General features: G+C 31.3%; 1 protein-coding gene across 6 annotated transcripts in view; it reads right to left on the reverse strand.

Moving 5' to 3' along the window:
- Positions 1-3524: 3524 nt before the first annotated feature.
- The window catches only part of LOC142327381 (retinol dehydrogenase 11-like), a 47420-nt gene continuing 25329 nt past the window's right edge, over positions 3525-25615 (reverse strand). For 4 of the 6 annotated variants that reach the window (XM_075370386.1, XM_075370385.1, XM_075370388.1 and 1 more), the window contains 6 exons: positions 24998-25124; positions 22494-22697; positions 14653-14814; positions 12245-12361; positions 8760-8967; positions 3526-3876 (listed from right to left, as the gene is read on the reverse strand). In XM_075370386.1, coding sequence (XP_075226501.1) covers positions 3756-3876; positions 8760-8967; positions 12245-12361; positions 14653-14814; positions 22494-22697; positions 24998-25124 — 939 coding nt within the window. In that variant the 3' untranslated portion in view covers positions 3526-3755. Of the gene's footprint in view, positions 3877-8759; positions 8968-12244; positions 12362-14652; positions 14815-22493; positions 22698-24997; positions 25125-25615 lie in introns of all 6 variants that reach the window. The other 2 variants (XM_075370383.1, XM_075370387.1) reach the window with 2 other exon arrangements.

A 25615-nucleotide genomic window follows, 5' to 3' on the forward strand; every position in this document is an offset into this window, starting at 1 on the left:
AATGAAGTTTAGTCATGTACAGTCTAAGGTCGACCAGTTCTGAAATGTGTAGTTGATTGAATCCCAACCATCAAAGATCACCGGTATCCACAATCTAGTATTCAAATCCGTATAAAAGTATCTGCCTTTACTAGGACTTCAACATTAGAATTCTCGACTTCGAAATCAGCTGATTTGCGTAAACGCATTCACCACCAGACCAAACCGGGGGAGTAAAAGTATTTATAATTAGAAAATTTATCTTAAACTAATTTCTCTAAAGCTATAAATAACAAAATGAATAATTTAAAATAATATAGCTTGTACCGTACCTTAATTTTGAGCGAGCCATTGATTCCGTCTGTTTTTTTTTTTATCGCATCGACGTTATTTTATATTTACTTTATGTTTTTACTAATACGCGCACAGTTACTTACACACACACACACACAAACATTTTGTTTTTTAAAATTGTTGGGTCTATTATCACAAAAAAATAATGAAAAAAAAATAATTGAGCAAAATAAATAATTAGTTAATACCTTTCAAATAAACTTTATAGTATTTTACATATTTACATGAAGAAATATAATTTTTTCGAAATTTTTTGATCAAGTCTACTTCACCTTTCTGTTATAAACTCATTATATACGAGGGACATTCAATAATTAAAGAAACAAATTGATGTAGAAAAAACTGAATTTTTAAAAAATTAGTCTTTAAACAGTTCCCAACATAATCCTCACCAATATTAGTACAGTTGTCCCAACGATGAACTAGTTTTCTTTTATACCTGATACAAAAGAAGTCTTTGTGTTGTTGTTACAGCCACTTTCCCGCAAATTCTTTGACCTCCTCGTTGTTGCTGAACTTTTTCCACATAATGCCTCCTTAAGTAAACTAAACAAATGAAAATCTGAGGGAGCCAAATCTGGACTGTAGGGAGGGTGTGGTAGCATTTCCCAACTCATTTTTCCAATAGTTTCTTGAGTCAGCTGGATGGTGTGAGGGCAAGCATTGTCGTATAGCAATATCACGCCTTTTCTTGAAATCCGCGACGTCTTTCTCTCATTGCTGGCTAAATTATTTTCATCAACATGTCTGAATAGTAGACGCTGTTTATTGTACGCCGACTTTCCAAATAATCACAAAAGATGACACCTTGAGCATTCCAAAAGACGGTCAACATGATTTTTCCCGATGATGCTTGCGTTCTGCATTTCTTTCGGACAGGTGAGCCCGGTGTGCTTCCATTCCGTGCTTTATCTTTTTGACTCTGGTTTAAAATGGTGAACTCAAGTTTCATCACACGTTAAAATCTTGTTTAGAAAAGGGTCACTTTCGATGAAATTAAAAAATATCTTCGCTCAGCGATTTCTGACCTTGTCCTTCTTTTTCCTGATTTTTCAAGAGCTGTTATTGGTCGGATTGTTCGTGACCATTTAGGCTTCAAAAAGGTTTGTACACGTTGGGTGCGGCAACGTTGTCTTGACGGAACGTCACAAAAAATCCGATTGGGATCTGCTTTGCAATGTTTGATACGCTACACAGAAAAAAGTGATGAGTTCCTTAATTCAATTTTACCAGCGATGAAACGTGGATTCGTATTACACTCCAGAGAGAAAACGGCACTCAACTGAATGGCGTCATACTCAATCACCAACAAAGGTCAAGCCACAGCCATTTGGACACAAACTGATGGTCACAGTCTTTTGAAATCGGTATGGCATACTGTTGACTGATTTCATGCCACGTGGAACGACTATAAATGCAGAGGCCTACTACAAAACCTTACGTAAGTTACGGCACGCCATTCAAAATCGGCGACGTGGGCGGCTGACCGTCGGCATCGTCCTGCTGCACGTTAATGCAAGTTCACATTGTTGCGGGTCCGACATTTGATTTACTGAGAACATTTGAATGGGAAATTTACAATCACCCACCATATAGACTGGACTTTTTTCATGTGACGATTATATAGGGAAGTATTATAATGTATGTGGTTTAAGAGAAATAAAAAATATTTAAAAAGTTTTCTGAATAAAACTTTTTGCAATGAAAACAGTCTTTACTTTAGAGATAATCTCTTGTAGATCCAAATCACTCATGACAACAATATGTTTGCTGCAATTTGGTTAACTCAATGATATTAAGTATAAAATGGGTGCTAAGGTGGAAGATGACTTTCCCATACCTGGCAATGTGACAATTATGTCAATCTCATCTAACTGCAGTAATGTAGATATTACTGGCACATATCTAACAAATATACAATCTCAAAAAGTAGAATTAAATAAAGAGAAATAAATATATTTACAATTTATTTGTCATATTAAATTAGCAGGAAGGTAGAACTTCAGTATTTCTTCCAAAATTATGTCAAACAAATCCATATCTTACAAAAAATTATGTTGCTAATAAACTGCAGAACTCCACAAACTTTCCTGCAGTATATTTTGCATGGCTGTTACTTGCTTCAGTTGCTTTGGCAGATGAAGCTAAAGTAAAGAAGCTTAATACCACTCAGAAAAAAAAACTTATTTGGACATATACTGAAGAATATTTTTTGAGGTATGGATCAGAAGAAATCTAACAGTGAGTTAGTACAAGAAGAGACAAATTTATGAGTGAAATGAAAGGCAAATTTAAGTATAACCAAAAGCAAACAAAAGACAGAACCTGAAGGAACAATTAAAAATATTGTGCAGAAAATAAAAAGCTGGAAAGTATAAATCTCTTTTATTTATTTTTACGAGGAATAGAAATGATAGAATATTGAACATTGTTACTTTAATAAAATAGAAATTATAGGAATTTACTAATTTATTTTTTATGTGCTCTACATGAACTTAAAGTATGGAAATATAATTTAGAAATTTCATAGCCTGTCAAAATACCAATCTCCATGGTGGAGTAATAGCATCTCAACCTTTCATCCAGAGGTCCGGGTTTGAATCTCCCGGTTAGGCATGACATTCTTCATAGCTACAAAATTCTATTTCCATATCCCATAGTTTTAAGTTATGTGGCAATATCATCAAGCCAAAAAAAAACAAACTTCCCCTTCCCCAGGATTGAAACCCCACTTCTTTCAGTCAGTACAAGTTTTCGATAAGGTATATAAGATCACCATAAATAATATGTTAAAATGTAGCTGAAAGGTTGGCAGTCTGATAGAAAAGACTCATCAAACATAAACTGGCATGGGTTATGACAAATACAACAATTAATACCTACCAATAACTTATGACTAATGATTTCCACTGATTCTACCTTTGAATGCTTTGATTAATATCTGCTATTCTCAAAGAAAAATATAATATAAAACTAAAAGACAATGTGTAAAAAATAAAATCTGTTATAAACATCTTTGTGTATTAAAGAAATCACACAAAAACAGTATATAAGATGATGTGTGTTCAGTAAACACACAATAGGTACGTTGTGATTTGTAGGGAATGCTTATTTAATTATACCAGTTGAAAAATAAATTTTATAATAAATATTAACAGTTAAAAATTCATTTATTAGTTAAAATAAAGATACATATTAAAAATACTGTACAAATTACCTTTTATAATCATTAATATTTCTGTCAATATCTTAAAATACAAAAATATAAAATTTATAGAATATTAGTATTCATTTATAACTTTATGAGATAATCTTTCAAACCAGTAAAGCCATGCGTTGGAATTAATTACTCTAGCTAATAAATTATTCATCTGCAAGAGGGCACGTAGGAAAAAATCATTCCAGTAAAATTTAATGACAATCTATCCTCTCTTGAATGGATCGTAATTTCCTAATTTTACCATATCAATACTGAGATCCCAAAGTTTTTTGGCTAATTTTGGATCACATGCCTTTTCTGATGGTGTGGTAACTTTACAGTCACTGAAAAAAAAAAAAATAGATTGTTGTATAAAAACAATTTCAAATTTTAACATATAATACTTTTGTTATTATTATTTGTATGATCTCAGACTTGCTTTTACATACATTTTAAAACACTTTTGCTATTTAATGAAATTTGGGGGACAACTCCCACAGCATTTTGTTTTAAAAAACAAAATGTAAAGAGATGCATGGATTCAGTCTGTGATTTTGGGATCATTTCTGTCTACTTTTTTCAATCAGTAGTTTTCCAAAAAAAAATTAAATATGTACGTTAGTTTCAAGTTATATACAAATTTAATACTATCATATTTATGGTAGTATGATATAGTATTAACTAGTATTAAAAACTATTTCTTGGACTGATTCTTAGATGAGAAATTAAATAATACAAATAATAATAATAAAAACCCAGGGGGGATTCCTGTCCCCCCTACTGGGCGCGTTCTCAAGCTGGCGGATAGTGGAAGGCCCTGCAGATATACAGGGTAGGTGGTGTACTTTAAATCCAACGCGTCTGTTCCAGATTGGGCGGCATTTGGTCGGCGTCTGTTTCCCATGTTAGGGACGGCCGTTTCTATAGGTGCCGGAGCCTTGCCCACAGGAGCTTATCCTGTTACCCATTTGTTTGAAAATTAATGGAGTACAACGATGTGAATAAATACCGGGGCGGTAGGGTGTTGCGGGCTGACACCCTTCGGAGCCGTCGTGATGTTCAGTCTGGGGTGAGGAGTGCTGGAGCGAGTGGCGGCGCCTCACATAATGGTACCACAAGGCCTGGAACGTCGTCTGTGGCTTCTGTTGTGGCTGAGGTTCAGTCACCCAGTGCTGTAGAATCCTGGGGTAGGAAGCGGTTTAAATGGACAGATGAACATAATGCCTTCCTTTACAGTACCTACCTAACTATGACAAAAATGGAATCGGATATGAAAACGTATAGTGTTTCGCTGCACTAAGCGATGGTTGAGAAGTTCTCTGAGCTATGATATAAGTCTGTCCAAAACATCCTGGATCAGCGCAGATCCCTTTTTAAGTCTAATAGGGTTCCTGCGGATGTGGTGACGTTAATCCGAGCTGATGTTTCTAGGGAGTTAGGGTTGCTGTCCACCCCATCTTCAGATGAAAGTGCTGTAGAAGAAGCGGTAAGAGCCGACAATCCCCTCTCTGATCTATTTGCGGAGAACGAGATGCTGTATGGTGGTATGGATCCGTCAGCCAGACAGCGTATACCAAGGCTGCGGGTTAATCGCGACACGAGAAACATAGTGGGCCTTATTAATGAGATTCTTGAAGAAAAAGTAAGATTAGTACCCTCCATAACTGAGCTCCATGAGTTAGTGTACATCGGTTCAATCACGGCAGTCAAAGCGAATGGCCAGCGAATCGTCGCTCCTGCAATGCGTAAAGTCCCCAGCGTCCACCTTGGGAGGAGAGACTGTGTAGGAAAGTCGATAAGCTGAGAAAAGAGATTGATCACTTGTCTAGTTTCTTAACATCTGCTAACCCCAGTGGAAGGATCAGATCGGCGGAAAACGTCACCGGCCATGAAATCCTGGATTTGTTAAAGCAACGACTGATGGTACTGTCATGTCGACTACGGCGGTATCGGCAGAGTAACATGCGCCCGGAACAAGTTCACTTGTTCCGTACCAATCAAAAGGAGCTGTATATGCAGTTGCAGGTTTCACCTCAGCAACAACCTCAGGCGACCGCGTCCCCTACTAGTGAGGAAGTCTTGGGTTATTGGGGCCCGCTTTGGTTGTGTTCCTCACAGCATAACAGTGGGGCAACGTGGATCCATGAGGAACGAAAACGAGTTGATAGAGTCCAGACAATGGTAGATCATTTAATCACTCTAGAAGATGTAGAGGAGGTTAGGAAAACCCATAATTGGAAGGCGCCTGGAATTGATGGAGTGCATAACTTTTGGTACAAGCGCTTTTCTTCTGTTCACAAGCATCTTGCAGAATTTTACTCTGCCATCTTGCGAGATGCAAGTCTAATGCCGACCTTTTTCACCCAGGGGATGACCTATCTGATCCCGAAATCTACTACTGCGACGGCAGACACGTCCATGTACAGACCTATTACCTGTCTCCCTACAATATATAAGCTTTTTACATTTGTTCTCACTGCCAAAATCAGTAAGCATTTCAGAAACATCAGATCTTAGCTGAGGAGCAGAAAGGGTGTTGTCAGGGTAGTAGGGGCTGCAAAGAGCAGCTAGTGATTGATAGCGTTATCTCTATAACGGCAAAGAAGAGTCGGGGCAGCGTATATACTGGTTATATAGACTACAGGAAGGCCTTTGACTCGGTTCCTCACTTCTGGAGGTCTTGCGTCTCTACAAAGTCGATCCCGTTGTCGTTGAGTGCCTAAGTGTCGTTATAGGTAAGTGGTGAACAAATCTTTTGTTGACTATTCCAGATAAGAACTCCGTTAAGGTTGGAGTAACACAGATCAACCGAGGCATTTTTCAGGGCGATTCCTTGAGCGCTCTATGATTTTGCTTAGCGTTGAATCCTGTCTTCCATCTTGGAGAAGTCCAAGAAGGGTTTTGCTCTTGGGCAGTACAGTTTTAGCCATCTCATGTATATGGATGATATTAAGCTTATTTCTGACACTCAAAAAGGGGTCCGGCAACTTGTAAAATTAATCTAGAGGTTTAATGTCGACATATGCATGAGTTTTGGTCTTGACAAGTGTTGGGCCAATGCCATGAAGAGAGGAAAATGGTCACAGACTGAGGCGCGTGAAGTGCCACAGATGGATACTCCTGCACTCATGAATGCAATGCAGCGTGGTGAGACATATAAGTACCTTGGTTTCCTGCAGGATATTGGAATTAGCCATAGTCGAGCGAAAGAGGCCCTTACATCTGGCTTCAAGAGTAGAGTAAGTGCTGTCATGAGTTCCCAGTTGAGTGGTTCTAATAAGGTAAAGGCCATTAACATATTTGCAGTTCCGTTGATTTTCTATAACTTTGGCATGATAAATTGGATGCGGACAGACCTTGAAGGGCTTAATAGAATGATGCGTTTATCGTTCACGCGACACCGCTCCCATCGTCCGCGCAGCTCTGTCGAGCGGTTTCACCTGTCCAGGAATAGAGGAGGAAGAGGCGTTGTGGATTTGAGGGAGGTTCATGCAAAACAGCTGCTAAATCTCTGGAAATACTTCCTAGAGAAGAGCCAATCCAGCTTGCTCCACGGGGTTATAGTAAAAAGTGACAGTAGTCTAACCCCACTACGCCTCAGTGATGAGAAATTCCAGCCCCTTGAGGATACATTCTCCGAGATCAGTGTGATGGCGTTCAAGGGAGTTGCATGGGAGGTACTATGCGGCGTTTATGGATGAAGCGGTTGATCGAGATGCGTCTGTGGCCTGGCTGGAGTATGCAGAATTGTTTGCTGAGACGGATGGCCTTGTATTTGCTATACAGGATAACAGGATAGGGTCGTCAGCACATTCAGCTACAGAAAGCATGTCGTTAAGGATCCCGATGTAACCATTGAACTGTACCGTCTTTGTGGATCGACCAACGAGTCCATCGAACATGTCGTTAGCGGGTGTCAGTTTTTAGTTCCAAGGGAATATACAGTTCGACATAACAACGTGGCGAAGATACTTCATCAGAGACTCGCTTTGGACCTAGGTCTCCTTGCCGTTTCAGTCCCGTATTTTACGTATCCTACTCAGTCTGTATTAGAGGACGATCAGTATAGGACACGAGAAAATTGTCAGAACAGTACGATCGTATTGTTCTGACAGACAGGACGGTGGAGCATAATAGGCCAGACATCGTTTGACCAAGAAGAAGGAGAAGATCACCTTCCTGACTGATGTCACAATCCCATTGTCCACCAACATAGTGAAGAAGTACACGGAAAACCTAGTGAAGTATAGGGATCTTGCAGATCAAGTCAGGGAGATTTGGGACTAGGAGAGCGTAATGGTAGTCCTGGTGGTTTTGGACGCGATGGGAGAGATTCCACGTTTTCTGCATGATTCATTAAGATCCGTTGGAGCACCAGCAAATATGTTCCGACCAATGCAGAAGGCTGTGTTGCTGGATACATGCCGCTTGGTCCGTCGGGACATCACAAGCTCGAGCGATAAGATAACGCCTGTTATTGAAGTGGACGATCAGGTGGAGCTGCAGGCGGGGGACAATGGCCATTACCATCTGGCAGTTGATAAATTTTCATGTCTGGTATTTTGTCTTTCATTCATATATCTGGCCCATAGTATTCAATAGTTCATGTTATCATATATAATGCATGTCAGAACAATAGTTATAGCTCCTGCGCCTTGCCTTTGGGCTGGCCAGGATGCTTATTACTGGGCTTGCCCAAGAGAATAATAATAATACAAATTTATTTTTGATACCTTTTAAATATTTTTATAATTTATTCAATAAATTATTCTTTTATACTGTGTTAAAGTGCCTTTAATATTTCATTATGTTTAACCAACTGGCCATCAACTTGACATGAAAGTCATAAATAAATCTTACACATTAACGAATAAATTATAATAGTCTTTATTCAATTTCCCTAAGGAAAAGTGTTTTCTGAAAAGAAATATTTAATGGATGAATAAAATAAATGAGTCTGATACAGGTATTTTTAGTGATTCTTGTTTAATAATATGGAATTTAAATTGGAATTTTTTTTACATGTATTAGGAGTAAGGTTAGTTTAGAATTGAAATGTTGTCTTCTACAGACGTAAAGTGTAACAGGACTAGATTTAATAAACAACTTTGTGTGTGTGTGTGTGTGTGTGTGTGTGTGTGGGCATGTGCACGCACATTTAAAACTTCCAGACAAAAACCTTGTGTTATGCTTTACCTGATGATACCTTCAATTTAAATTGACTTACGCATAATAAAGACCACTTTCTTTTCCAGCTTGTCCATCAAGAGCACAATGAAGTGTTGTTTGTGCTCCTTGTTGAGGTGTTTTCATAAAAATCCATCCTAACCTTTGATAAATCCACTTCATACCAGGAAATACTGCATAATCTAGATGTCGACTTAATTCTGTATCAACAACGCCTGGATGTAGACAATATACAGAAACATTTGTTCCTATTAAACAAAAATACAACATTTATTTGTCATGTGATTTATTTTTTAAATATGCGTAGTATCAATAAATTTCTAACTGCTAGAGTGAATTAAAAGATCATCGCTAGCATTCAAAATAAAAATTAAAGAAATAAATAATTCCAAATTCAATTGATAAAGTTTTTGAAAAAAAATGGTAATATAAATTAGTAAGTATTTTTGTTTTGGTTTTAGGTTAAAATTAATATTTAAGTATCCTCTAAGTCTTTTCCTGGTTTCAAAACAGTATAAAAAATCCGGTATTGATGATAGTGAGAGCAAGTTTGAATATTCTACAACTAAACTCATGCCAAATTTAATAACAATGAACTTCCATGGGAACCATATCAGGAGATGTGGAAGTATAAAGAACATTCACTTTCTGCCCGTAAATGGACTAACATCTCTTATGAGAGATGGAAACAAAAGTAGCTTACTTTTTATCACAACATCTGTCACTGAACATATATGGTTTTTCTTTGATCTAACTCCAACAGAACAAATTGGGCAGTAGTCAAACAAGAGTAATGACCAGGTATAGGATTATCCATCCAATCCATTATCTTAGAAAGACTGAACTAATGTAGGCTCAGACATATAGTTTACAGATTAGTGAAGATCTATCATGTTGAAATATTATTTTGACTTTACAACCTTTCAATTAATATGTGATAAATAACAGAACTGTACATTAAGCTCTACAGTGATAAAAATATATATTCAGCAAAATAAAATGGCTTACAACTTTGTTACTTATTAAACTGTATCAAACCTTTGTATTTCTTCTTGCTGTCTCAAATACAAACCTGGGCTCCTCTGATGCATACATTCATATGTTTTAACTGTTCACCATATCACCATTGTAAAACAACTACCATCATGAAATGACAACTATTAAAAACGTAGCCCATCTCAATTTTCTTTTCTTCATATTCATGGGTAGATTTATATTAGTAGATTATTTCTGTTAATTATTAATAAATAAAAATTTCAAAAACCATGACTTCAGTTTTGAAAACATTACACTAGATTTAAAAAAATATTGAACAGTTTTTTGTGTTGATTTATTTTATCATCATCAAATTCACTAACTGTTTTGTGTTATACATTTTATGACAATCTGATTGTCTAATCTGGAGCTACCATAAGATGTTCATAACAAGCAGATAATGAATCTATAGCATATTAATTCTTAAATACACAATAATTACAGTACTTATTGTATTCACTCTTTCAACTGGTGAGGTTCATTTCCTAGTAAGCATAAGCATAGTAATAGCAAGTTTGGATGGTAACGTTTTTTTTATTTATAAATGAGGTTTTACTATCTAATCAAGTATAGGCTTATCATTTTTTATTTGCTAAACAATGAAAAAATTAATTTAAAATTATTAATACATGTGCATAATATGTGTGTATAAACCTAATTTGACAATTAAAGAAAATTCTCAATGTAGTTTTACATAACAAATGTTTCAAGTTTAACAATATTCAGCATTCAGAAGTAAATTAATAATATTTACTTTTCAAAGTAGCACATTATATGCTTTGTATTTATTATCCCATGATATTTTACAAAAGCGAAGTTGTCGATCATAATTAGTTGTGGATGTTTAGCCATTATCAAAAATAATCTTACCACATTAACCATAAATCCAATTAACTTTTTAAGTTTGTATAATGTCTTGATTTGATTTCTCATAAAATGATAACACAGGCATCATTTTTAACTTCAGTGGTAACTCATTTTCCATGAACATCTCTAAATGTTAAAGATATAGAATTAACAATTACATAGTTTTAAAGAAAATACTTTATTTTAAAGTGGAAATAGGCTTCAAACTCTGTTAACATCACATGTTAAGATGTTATATGTGAAATTGTAGTAGCAATTAATTAAGAAACCCTTGACGATCTATCCTCATATGTATTAAACTGAAAAATTGTTATGTGGATGCAATCACACCTAATTTTGCAAGGAATCTTGCTGCAAAGCTTCATAAAAAAGGAAATGCACTTATTATTAACTGCATTACACACACGTATGTGTACATGCACCAACAAAGAGAGAGAGGGACAAAACAATGAATTTTTTACTTTTGCTTTACCATAAAATATAAGTTTATTTATTTATAGGCAACAACAAACTGTGTATCAAATATACTCATACTATAATTGCCACACTATCTTTTCAAGAATAGAAAATGGATGGTCAGATTTCAATAAAGTAGTACTCTTATAAAATTTTAACCTATTAAGTTTTACATTTCTTTCCCTTATTAGCATTAATAATTTATTTATGGCTATTAGTATATTTTAGGTACTAATACTATCTTTGAAATATATTTTTTAGTATAGAAATAAAGCCAGTCTTTATACCTCTGATTTTGAAGATCTTATTTTAGATGATTATGAATCATGAGTTCAATAATCAGATCGTTTCAAATTTTGAAATATACTTCAAACAAAAGTCATACAGTAGTTTTAAATGAATTAGTCAAATGTGAATGAAATTACTGACTGCTATAATTAATATATTCAACAGATGATTTCAAAATTAGAAAACATTATTACAAAATACATAATAAAGACTAACAGTAAGAAAACAAAAGTAATAAGGATAGGAAATAATAAGACAATGATAGTCTATGCAAAAAAAAAGAAGAATTGACATGTATTATGTTCAAGGGTACTGATATATATGGATGTACTAAGAATAGAGAAAAAGAAAGCCTAGAGGAATTTGAAATATAGACAGGATGAAATTGGGGGAAAGTAAATGGATAGACAGACTGAAAAATGAGGTAATGGGAAGGAAGAATGTATAACAATAAAAGTTTATTCATAATGATTCACAATAGAAAAGCCAACTGCTTTGAACATATTGTGAGAGAAGTGTTGATTAAAGCAGGCCAAGAAGGATTAATAAAAGATGCATACAAGATAAATTAGAAAATATTACAACTTGTATGTGATCTAAATGGAAATGAGGGCTTTTAGGGATTCGAAGTTTGGCTAGAAGAGAGTAGGAATTGAGAAAAACAGAGTGCAAGGACCTGCCTCAAGGCAGTTAATCATGATGATGTATGCTCTATCCCTAGATTTTGGTGATAAAGCTTTATTTAATTTTTTTTAATGACTGCATTTTACTATCATTCTCTCAATCAAGATATAGCTAGGTCATGTATGTATTTCAGTGAAACATCTATTCAGGTTTTAATGCATAAATATAATAAAAAATATCTCCTGTTAGTTATACCTTCTAATCTTCTTGCTAATTCCTTAGTAAATAATATATTTGCTAGCTTTGTTCTTCCATATGATTTTACTGGTGAATAATATTTTTCAAGATTAATATCATCTAAATATAGATCTCCTGAAAAAGTAGAAATCATAAAGCTGTTATTAATTGATATATTTATTTATTCATACAGTAGCAGCAGTAAGAGTAAGTTATAAGCTTTTTATCAGAGGCTAAGTAATTCAAGGATGATTATTCAAGTATAAACAGGAATTTCATGTCTATAATTTTATTTATTGATGGTGTATGTTATCACTACAATCTGTCAAATTACGAATTTTGGATCAATCAAAGCCTTCACTTTTATTTTTAAAATACAACATAGCATTCTGATGAGTATTGTATTATGATAATTCAAAGAATGTGCTGTGTTTAGAAAATGAGGAGAGTACATCCCACTTTCAATCTGTGCTTATTATCTGTTTTAATCCCAAGATGGTAGGCTCACTTTAGTTTAAGATAGTGGTATGATTTTATCCTGTCCAGGTTTAATTTCAAGAAATGATAGAGATGCTGTGGACAAATCCTATTATATTTGTGTTTTGGTCAGTTAATTGGAAGAAGGATACAGCATAAATTGCATGTATGATAATTATATTATGTATAATTGTACATAATCAGTCGTAGACCTATGCCTTGCAGTAGGCCATATTCAGTGTTTTGCTTTTGTCACTATCTACAATTAACTTTTCATCTTTTATACTATTTAACATTTACTTCTTATCTTTTTAATTCATGGTTCAAAATTCAGCATACATCAGCTGTATATTTGAAAAAAGTAATTTATACAATGAAAAATAAACAATATAAAAGAATAAAAAGTGCATAAGTAAAAAAAATGTAGTTAATAGATCTTATTTAATTTACAGATTCTAATTAAATTACAATTTAAACAAATTAAACAAGAAAAAATGAAAAAAATTATGCTTTTATTTTTCAGTTATCAGGTTTATTTTGTTCTCCATTTATTTCTGTTCCGGGTAAATGCACTAATTGTTTATTGTGTTTTTGTAGCCTATTTGCTCAATTATCATCCTTATATTATACAGTCATGCAGTCTTCCTTTACAGATTTCTTGTATAAATCATAAAATTTACTTAACCTGTAGGTCTTAATACATAGCCTATTAACTATTCTGTTTCATAAAAGATTCTGCTGCAGATTTTTCCCTTCTATTTATATTAACATCTCATTCTTTTGACTATGTGTCAGTATCATGTTTCACAGCTCCACACAAAATATTTCCAGAATCTATAACTGATTCTTAATTAGTATTTGATACAAGTAGTTTCAAATTTGCTTTTAATTTCTTCTTCCTTGTTTCAGTTTGCTTTTGATCTATATGTACTTTGTGCATCTCTTATAATTTTACAACCTAAATGACAAAATCCTTCCCTTTTGGGGTACATTATGTTCTTCTATCTTAATATTTAATCCTTCATTATCATTCTTTCTTTCAAATTTCATTTCATTTGCTTTAATCTTACTTACTTTCAGACTGAAGTTCTTGCCTAGCAATAAATCTATGACATCCAGTATTTTTTATCCAGTTTTGTTTTCTGCCAGTTACTTTATTTTAAAAATTTCCTTCACTTTCTCTACTGTTTCTTCTTAATAAAACTTGAAAAGAAACAGGGACAAACTAACTACATACTTGTCTCATTACTTTCTAAATCAAAGCTTGCTTTTCTTCATTTTCTCCACAACAGCTGCCACCTGATTCTAGTTTGATCAGAGAATAAGTATTTTTTCTCAATATTTAAATCTGATTCTTCTTAAAATTTTACACATTTTATTCTTTTTTATACTGTATTCTCAAATACTGTTTTCAGGCATTTGGATATTATTCAGGTTTAACCAGATTTGTAAGCTGCCATTCTAAAATTAGTTCTCAGGGATAGTACAGTTTTTCTTTTACTCACAATCTTTCTTAGGCTAAAGTGTTCTTCATTTAATCCATCTTTCACTGCACATTTTATTCTAATATATGTTATTCAAGTTAGTATTAACAATACTTACAATAGTTGCCTATTGTACTTCAAGTACTTTACGAGTTATGGGTTATCACACCCATAAGTGAGACTGTGACTGGTAGTAATGTACCGAATTAATTCATCACTTTCTAGAAAAAAAAACATTATTATATCCTCCTCTATGCAGTATGGGAAACATATTTCCATGTAGCTAGCTGAAACTATATTGTATTTTTAATTTTTTTTATAATAAAATTAAAGAAGAAGAAAATTACAAAGAAGTTAAAGCTATGCTTGGTCATGCTGCTCTATAAATAAATATTGTTACAAATTAAGAAAAGTTAGTTCTTAGAATTATAGTCAGTATTAAATTATTAAAGAGTTATAACTAACCTATTCGATGCACTATTGAAGATACATTTACTATACGAGCAGGTGCTGACCTTAGAATTCGTGGTAATAAAAGAAGTGTGAAAAGAAAGTGGCCGAGATGATTTGTTGCAAACTGAAGTTCGTATCCATCCTCGGTTATCTGTCTAGGGCTCATCATCACACCTGTAAAAATGATCAAAATAACCATTTGGACAAAACAAAAACAAGAGAGGTTTTGAATTTTTTCCCTAATTATTAAAACTTCCAGAATGCATATAAATTTTGGGACGAAGAAGATGAAACAATTGAGGGATAGTTGAAAGATTATTAGTATCATATAAAACAATATTTTTATACAGGAATTGATTGTTCAGAAAGATTTCATTTAAAAGAATTGAAAGGAATTAAATAAGAGGTAAAGAGTTAAATAATATTTATGATGTAAAATTCAAGTAGCAGTATTACATAAAGTATTACTAACAACAGTGTAAAGATTTGTGTGAGCTTCATGTAAAACATCAAATCTGAATAAAGCACAGAAACAAAATTTTATACGAATAAAATTTTAATAAACAAATAAAATAAACTTACTATATTGGGATTTGCGAAACAATGTGCTAGGATTATGTTGCTCATGCTTCTCTTTCGAGTTTTACAAAAAAAAAAAAAAAAAAAAATTACAGCAACTCAACACATCAAAAAATATTTCTAACAGCGATGGATAATACACATTACTTATAAAAATAAAGAAAAATGACAATAAACATATTTGACTCAGCCCATAACTAGTCTACTTAAGTTCATAGAACTACATAACTACTAGTTGTATACATAAAAATTTAACATAATATCTCATTAATACTTATGACAGTAAGGAATTGATCAATCCAAAATTAATTTTAATTACAATTTTAAACAAAATTTCTCATTTTAACATGTTATAATTTCAATAATAATATTTTGGATGTTATAAAAAAAAATCTACAGTTAAGAAATCTTCTGATAAATCCATGAATGTCTTTATGGAGTGGCCTTTGATATCAAATTCTCATACCTGTATTCCTTACAAATCACAGTCTATGATTTTCCTGATCAGTTTTTTTTTTTTTAATTATTCACAAAGTCATGCATCAAAAATCTTAACTAGAATTCTATACAGAAGAATTGAGAGGAGAGTGGAAGAAGTGTTAGGAGAAGGTCAATTTGGTTTCAGGAAAAGTATAGGGACAAGGGAAGCAATTTTAGGCCTCAGATTAATAGTAGAAGGAAGATTAAAGAAAAACAAACCAACATACTTGGCGTTTATAGACCTAGAAAAGGCATTCAATAACGTAGACTGGAATAAAATGTTCAGCATTTTAACAAAATTAGGGTTCAAACACAGAGATAGAAGAACAATTGCTAACATGTACAGCAAACCAAACAGCAACAGTAATAATTGAAGAACATAAGAAAGAAGCCGTAATAAGAAAGGGAGTCCGACAAGGATGTTCCCTATCTCCGTTACTTTTTAATCTTTACATGGAACTAGCAGTTAATGATGTTAAAGAACAATTTAGATTCGGAGTAACAGTACAAGATGAAAAGATAAAGATGCTACGATTTGCTGATGATATAGTAATTCTAGCCGAGAGTAAAAAAAATTTAGAAGAAACAATGAACGGAATAGATGAAGTCCTACGCAAGAACTATCGCATGAAAATAAACAAGAACAAAACAAAAGTAATGAAATGTAGTAGAAATAACAAAGATGGACCACTGAATGTGAAAATAGGAGGAGATAAGATTATGGAGGTAGAAGAATTTTGTTATTTGGGAAGTAGAATTACTAAAGATGGACGAAGCAGGAGCGATATAAAATGCCGAATAGTACAAGCGAAACGAGCCTTCAGTAAGAAATTTAAATTGTTTACATCAAAAATTAATTTAAATGTCAGGAAAAGATTTTTGAAAGTATATGTTTGGAGTGTCGCTTTATATGGAAGTGAAACTTGGACAATCGGAGTATCTGAGAAGAAAAGATTAGAAGCTTTTGAAATGTGGTGCTATAGGAGAATCTTAAAAATCAGATGGGTGGATAAAGTGACAAATGAAGAGGTATTGCGACAAATAGATGAAGAAAGAAGCATTTGGAAAAATATAGTTAAAAGAAGAGACACACTTATAGGGCACATACTAAGGCATCCTGGAATAGTAGCTTTAATATTGTAAGGACAGGTAGAAGGAAAAAATTATGTAGGCAGGCCACGTTTGGAATATGTAAAACAAATTGTTAGGGATGTAGGATGTAGAGGGTATACTTTAATGAAATGACTAGCGCTAGATAAGGAATCTTGGAGAGCTGCATCAAACCAGTCAAATGACTGAAGACAAAAAAAAAAAAAAAAAAAGAAGTTATTCACAACACTCATCTAACCATGACGAAGTCCCGCATATAACTGATGCTTTCCGATGGTGTCACAGGTCTAACCCCACCACTCTGAATTGTCCAAGTATAGTCACACAAACGTGACACACTCTTTGTATAGAAAACACGTTTGCTCATTTTTCACGCATGATGTTACTAATGAACCATGCTGTTATTAATTGAATTTTTACGTTTTTAATAAAAAATATCATCCGTCGACGTATTAAGAAATCCATATAACAAAAAATTTACAATAAAATAAAATACAAATAAATTCACCAATTTAAATAAGCCAATTTAATTTAATTTAAATTTAGACCAGAATTTATATTGGTTACATACAGAGTGTTTTTTATTATTATATTGTAGGCTTGTGTTAGTGTTTATACATTCCAATTATTGGAGATGACTTTGTAATGATTTATTTATTGACAGATACCTTAAATAGGTTTGGAAAGAGCTAAAATGTTATTTACAGTACAGAGTAGAATAGTTATTTAAGCATTAATCTTCACAGTATGGGAGGTTGATAGTTCAAAACCAGGCTAAACCAGATTTATTTTAATTTTAATAACTTCTCAATACTGTCCCTGACCACAATCCAATTTTTTGGGTTCTAATTAACAACACATCCTAATTTAGTGATTTAAGGATGTGACAAGGTAAAGTACTAAAGCTTGTAGTCAAGCAGCTAATATGTTAGCTGATGTCTGTGTTTACAAAATCGAAAACTAAATCTGTTCATGATTCAGTCTCAATCATTTTACAATTTACATTAAAAGTAACTCTTATTTAACATAGAAATTGAATTGATGTTAAGTATAATTTAATAATTTATTCTATAATATTCATTACAATTAAAATAAAATTTAATTATTTCACTTGTAATTATTGTTTGAAAATGTTATAGGTATTTATAAGTCAATTACAGCACAATAATTAAAAATTACAAATTATGCACATGTTGAACAATTGATAAATGTAATGTCAACATTTCCTTTTAAATTAAACAATTTTGTAAGTAGAATTACTGTAATAAATAAATCACTCTAATTAGCTGACTAACAATAAAGACAAACATTGATAGTAAGCATTATGTAGAAAATAAAAACAAGTATTTTATTTATTCTATTTATAGAATACATTAAAGTTAAAAGCTTTGTGTAATAATAATGTTCAGTAAATTTTGTTCATTTGTTGATTACATTTCACCAGTGCCGCATTTTGTTTTTCTTAATTTATAATAGTGTGTATATAGAAGAGGTTAAATTTTTATTTGGTCTGTGGTTGCAAGCAGAATGAATGTACTTAAATACACTGTGACTTGTAAAAAATTAAGTCGGCAAGCTCAGGAATTAATAATGCATACGAATTCATGAAAGAAGCAGCAAATAAATTTGTAAAGTCAGGATATGACAACAAGTATATTATTTTTCCAATTTAAAAATGTGAAGAAAGAACAGCAACTGTATGTAGAATGTCATGATCACAAGTTCTAAAGGTAAGAAATCAGAAAAAGGAGTATTAAAAAAATTACAAGAAAACACATCAGAGGTTTCTACTTCTTTCAATATACAAAGAAAACATAAAATCCATGACAAACTGGTAACAGACCTAGATGATTTTGACATGTCCCTAGTGAGAAGGATTGCAAATGAACTTCATTTCAAAGAAACACAATTGCCCACCATTCTAAAATTGATGGTACATCTGAAAGATTCAATAGCATTCTCAGGAAGTAGAAGAAGCCTAAGAAGGGTATTGTAACAATTGGGTTTCAAATAGAAAAAACTGAAAACAATAGGAAACTTGTTATTGAACATCATGACATTAGAATTAAACGAATATAGTACATAAACTCGATAAAAAAAATTCAGAACTGAAAACAGACAGATTGTATACCTTGATTTTATATTTTTGATTGTATACCTTGATTTTGTCAAGGTCATACCTCAACAAGATCATGAAGGAATGTTTCAGGGGGAGGACTTCTAACTCCAAAGGCAGTAGATTGAATATTATAATACATGCTGGGGGTAAAATAGGATTTATTCTTGGCACATTATTAACCTGTAGAGCAAGTATAACAATAGGTGACTAGCACGACTCTACGAACACAAATAATTACTTTTAATAGTCTGAAGAAAAATTAATGAAAAACATTTCTGGAAATTCCATAAGTATAAGACAATGCATCTTATCACATAATATTGTAAGAAAAATTATCCACATTCAATATAAAAAACAAGAAATGCAGAACTGGTTACGTAATTATTGCATTCCATTAACATCTACCATGCTGAAATCTCAACTATACACGAAAAGTAAAAATACAAAAGAAAAGAAAAGAAAGAAAGAAGAGAAAAGTACAAATTGTTTATGTTTCATAAACTTACCAACGAAAAGGGACATGAAGTGTTATGGCTACCCTATTGAAATGGTTTGGTCTGAAGTAAAACTATGTGATGGAAGCTACAATGTCACTTTTGATTTTAACGATATTCAACAAATTGTAAAATGATCAACCACTTTAGTTCTAAAGTATTGTGTTGAGCGCTTTTGCAAATACTTTGCATTATCAATTGCTCTATAATTTTTCAAATCTTTCGTTGCAAATTGCACATTAAAATTAAAATTGAGATTTAAAATTGTTAAAAGATCCTTTTCCAATTAAATCAAAACAGTGAAAAAAAAATTAAATTAAAAGTCAAAATAAAAGTTAATAATAAAAATAAAATAGAAATCCATGCAGACTAGCTAGCCAAAGTTATGTAACTGTACAGAGTTGAAATATTATGAATTATCAATGTCTAAAGAAGTGCTGCTTCATCACATTCAATATCATCAATATTCATACAAATTTAGAAGTACTGGAAATTAAAAAAAACAATATTAATACAAATAATAGGGTTTTTGAAATTTTAGAAAGATTTTACATTTATAAGTATAAAAGTAAATTTAATTTATCAACCTATATACAGAATATGAAGATGACACAATTATAAAAGCTGTTGTAGATAGCAGCTTCTTTAGACATTGATAATTCATAATATTTCAACTCTGTACAGTCACATAACTTTGGCTAGCTAGACTACATGGGTTTCTATTTTATTTTTATTATTAATTTTAATTTTTACTAATTTTTTTTTTGTTAATGACTTTATATTTTTTTAAATGTAAAAATAAATAATTTAAAAAAATTTTTAAATGCAATTTTTAATTTTAATTTACAATTTAATATTTTTAAAAAAATTAGTTCCTTTTCTGTTTTGATTTAATTAGAAAAGAATCTTTTAACAATTTTAAATCTCAATTTTAATTTTAATGTGCAATTTGCAATGAAAGATTTGAAAAATTATAGAGCAACTGATGATTAGAGGTACTCACGAAAACACTCTTTCTTGGATTATGGAATAAGGTAGGTGTCACCTATTTTATTTCATTTTATTAATTCTGTACTTGGGTTGACCGGATTAATATATAACAATTTATATACCTTTGGCTTATTATATTTCATTTAATTCATCACTGGATCAGCATAATATTAACTGAAAAACAATAAGGTTTTTCATAAGTTATATAACTGTACATTATCAATTAAAAATGGAATTGATTATATCATTTAATATTAATTTTTGACTATCATGATTAATGTTAATATTAATTTAATGTAATAATAAATATTAGTAGTACTAATTTTGTGTAGTGTATGTATGTTTCTGTAGGGAATCGTATGTTACGCTAAATAGGTAATAAAATGTCAGCTGGGACAGGTTTTGTTGACACAATGCTAAGCTCAACATTCATGCCCTTTACTATACAAACAAGATTCATTACATGGCAAGGGATGTAGCTAATTACAGATCCTGAAAAAAAAGATAACAGTATTATTATCTAGGAACTTCTAGAATATAAAAAAGTTGCAAAGGTATTGCATGACTCGACTTTCCCAGTCATTAATAATAAAAATTAAGAGTCAAGAGCTAAAAAAACAAAAATAGAATATATTTATATTTTTTAGAGGTGGAGAATAAATTTTAAGTAAATGTTTTCTAAAAATTTTCATATATTAAGCTTAAAAAATTTGTTCAAGTAAAGTTTTCTCTAAATCTAACACCTCCTTCAATAAAAGCTAAATAAGAAAAAGAAAATTTTCAAAAAACTTCTCTGCATTTTAGATCTAGAGTCTATAATTTATTTTCTAATGTGTACATTTCAATACTCATATGTTTAACAATAAGCACCCTCTCCCCCTAAGGACAATTGATGATATGTATGATATATTAAATGAGGTATTGTCTTTTACAGACTCAGGCCGACCATTCTTGAGCCCAATCACTAAAGTTCACCAGTATCCACTGTCTAGTATTCTATTACTGTCCACTGTCTAGTAATCTATTTGAAAGCAACTAACTTTTACTAGGATATGAACCTCAGAACCTTCAATTCAAAAAATCTGCTGTTAAACATTTGCATCACCGGACCAGCCCAAAGGACTAATTTAAAACAAATTTAGATATTTCTTGACCGTTCTATATATGAAGTATAAAGTTTCAACTGAAGGGAGATACAGCAAAGGAACAAAAAACAAATATTTCAATTTTGATAGGGCTGGATTTTTGGATTATTTATATAAGTTTTGTAGGTAACAAATTTGCTTTAATAAAGGTTTCTCTAAAATGCCTCAGAAGAAAATTAAAATTGTTTTTTTTTTTACAATATCCCCAGACCCATTTGATGAATTTTGAGAGAAAAAAATATTAATGCCCCATGTATAGAAATATTTGAGCACAATCTTTAAAAGATCCCTTTGGTTAATATAAAGCCATAAACCTTCTGATAGTTTAAAATCCTTAAAATGAAAGTTTGATGTCTTGGTTGGATTTACACCCTAAAACTTTTGGACTTAGCCTTATGCAGCATTACATCTTATGAACTTGGGAGAAACTCTACATACATATAAAAAATGAAAAAATTGAATGGATTAGAAAAATAATTTTAGCAAAATAAGAAAATTTAAAAAAATAATAAATGTGGTGATTTATGATGAAAAAAGAGCAAGATAAAACATTTAAAAAATTTCATAATTAAGACATTTAGAAGGGTTTCTAAATGTTTTAGAAGACATTGGGTTGGGGTGTCATAAAATATTCATTACATATTATTTTTACTTTTTGGGGGTTGTGAGCTAAAAAGGTTGAGAATCACTGCTCTAGAGTCTGGACTTGGTGATGAGTTAGTCCTATCCTTCATAGAAATGAGATATTTGCTAGCCATTTACAAATCACTGGGTAGCTTTTTAGTGCTTTGAAACCAAAGAGCTCATGAATGAGTCAATAATTATGACTGTAAACTCTGTAAGAGTACAGTTCTTTGATAAGGATCTGAATACAGATCTTTGATAAGGATTCTAAACATGAAGTTTAAGAGGAGAAAAAAGTAAATAAAAACATACCTGCATTATTAATCAAAATGTGAATATTCTGATTCTCTTGAAGCAATTCTTGAGCACAATTTCTTACTGAAGCAAGAGAGGATAAATCTAAATGTTTTATTACAAGTTCACCTCTTCCTTCTATATTTTGTATTTTTTCTTTTATATACTTTGAAGCTTCTTCTGCTTTTTCTAAATTACGACATGCCATTATAACTTGAGCACCTGTATAAAGAGTAGAACTGCAAATAAATTTTATGTAAACTGCAAATATTGCCAAAGATTAAATTAAAATATCTATCATAAAGTTTATTATATTATTTAACCAAACATTTTAATAATTCTGATTAATATTTAACCTCTCTCATTTAATTTAAAACTGTTTTTATAAAATACAAATTCCTGATGTACAAAATGTTAAAAAAAAGTTATTGTGTAATAATCTTATAATTTCTCAACTTCCAAAAAAATTTCCTATTCCTTACACCTCTGTTATACTGCTGTTATACTTATGATGTGTTCAAATGTATCATGCATGTTCAAATACTATGCTGTCACAGCAAATGTTATATAAGCAAACCAAATTATAAGGTACATCAGTAAATTTCTCATTTAGTTGGAACCTGTAAATTGTTCATATTTGTACACTCATATATGCATTTTCATATCTGTCCTCTATCAGTGCAGCTAGATATTTTTAACTAGGTTGCATTGGGTTGGGGTGTCATAAAATATTCATTACATATTATTTTTACTTTTTGGGGGTTGTGAGCTAAAAATGTTGAGAATCACTGCTCTAGAGTCTGGACTTGGTGATGAGTTAGTCCTATCCTTCATAGAAATGAGATATTTGCTAGCCATTTACAAATCACTGGGTAGCTTTTTAGTGCTTTGAAACCAAAGAGCTCATGAATGAGTCAATAATTATGACTGTAAACTCTGTAAGAGTACAGTTCTTTGATACGGATCTGCAAAGACTGACAGTGCAGTATAATAAATACCTGAATGTAGGGTGATGACTGTGGCTAAGTAATGGAAATGTATAGCTATCTAACCAAAAAACTGGGTCAATTTTGGAATAATCCTCGTATATCTGTAAACTTGAAAGTTAGAAAGACATTACTGGTATCTAACTACTAATAATGAATATTTAATTAACTTAGTATACATATTTTGTACAGAATTTCAGGTAATGGTTGTATTCCATAATATACCAGTCAAGGTGATAAAAATATCATTTATCAAAATAACTTATCATGTAGTATTTTTCATTACTTATATGGAAAGAATCAATCTCTCCATAAATGAAATTATTCAACACATTTATATGTCCTGTATTAAATTATTAGGGAGGTGAAAGAAGCCAGAAGAAAATCTTAAAAATTGATCCTTTTAAATTTTCTCTATATAGTTTCAGTTTATACATTCCTAAAACATCTTAATTTTATGTAGAGTATCTTTAAGTAGAAAAGTAATATATGCATTAAAATCAATGGATTTTCCTATTCATATTTCTAAGCAGAGAAATTGGCTGGGGAGGATCTCCAGCACTTTATGCAATGGTCATACTAAAACAATTTTGTCTTATGCTCTTGCATGAGATAGAATAATAAATTTCTTTTCTAAAATAAATTAAAATAAAATTTTTTACAGGATTATCGTAGGAATCATCAGTTTAAAAATGTAGATATCATATGCAAGTACTAAATGAATGTTGGAGGCACTCATAATAAGTGCAAAAAAGTATAATTTTACCCAATCCAGTATGGTACTGTGATTATATCAATTACTCTCCATTTCACATAAAATTGGTCAAATACAACAATATTAAAAAAAAAAGGATTAATTAAAAAATAAAAATTCACATAGAATTATACAAACATAGCTAATATTACATTTAACTATATGAGGTTACTCTTATTCATTTATATAATAATTTATTTCAGCATTCTAACTTAAGTTCTACATAACCGGTAGAAAAAAACAAATATTATAAAATACCATATAGTTTATAATGTGTAAAAAGCTGTGGAATAAAGGCCAGTATGCAAAAAATTAAACAGTACATTACACTAAATGTTTACTGAAGTTACCGATTGTAATTCTACACATGGTTTATAAATAATTGTCAAATACTTTTAAAATAAAAGACAATTTTTTTAAACAATTTCCTACATCAAAAATAATTGTTATTCTATTCTGGATCAGTGCCTCGTAGTTTAATCTTATTATTATCATTATTATTATTATCATTATCATTTTATCTAACAATATCATTATTTCATCACATAATGATAGAAATTTAAATATTTCTACTCTTTATTTACTTTATTATTTTAAATAAATAAAGGTTGATATGTACTTTAAACAAGCATATATTAAAACTGTTTTTAATATATATAAACTAGTTTACAAAAACAGAACAAAAAAAAAAATATTACCACCCACATTCAGGTATATAAGGAGAGGTACTTAAACAAACAAGAAATTTAGAAAACTCACAGATAAAATGATTTTTTACTGACCACGTTCATATAAAGCAAGAGCAGTATATTTTCCAATGCCAGTATTACTTCCTGTAATGATGACAGTCTTTCCATCTAATCGTTCTTTACTGGTACATTTGCCATTAAATAGAATACCCATTCTTTTCTGAAAAAAATTAATTTAACATATATTACCATACACTTTATATTAATATTATTACATATATATTATTTATGCAGTACAATATTGTATAATGTTTGTTAATCCACACTTAACAGTCACACACTCTGATTATACTGAAATTTTGATAACCAGTTCATGAAGAACATAAATTATTTTTTCTTGTTAAAAGAGAAAAATCAGCTGATTGTATCAATCAGTGTAAATTTAATCATGCACTAATTTAAAAAAAGCAAACTTTTAAGAGCTTGCTTTTAAATAATATTTGTGTTATTTATACATGGAAGATATTGTTTGGGTATTTTAATATTACAATATTTTAAAATTATTTAGATATATAAATCTTTAAAATAATCCAAAATTGTATAAAATATTAATTTGGTTTCATTGTAAAAAGCTGGTTTAATGATACTATTGATAAAAATCTGATGCGGACACCATATGATTTACTTGTACGCTTATTAAGTTATATATAC

Source organism: Lycorma delicatula, chromosome 7, assembly GCF_047948215.1.
Source record: "Lycorma delicatula isolate Av1 chromosome 7, ASM4794821v1, whole genome shotgun sequence".
In the NCBI taxonomy this organism is placed as follows: Eukaryota; Metazoa; Arthropoda; class Insecta; order Hemiptera; family Fulgoridae; genus Lycorma; species Lycorma delicatula.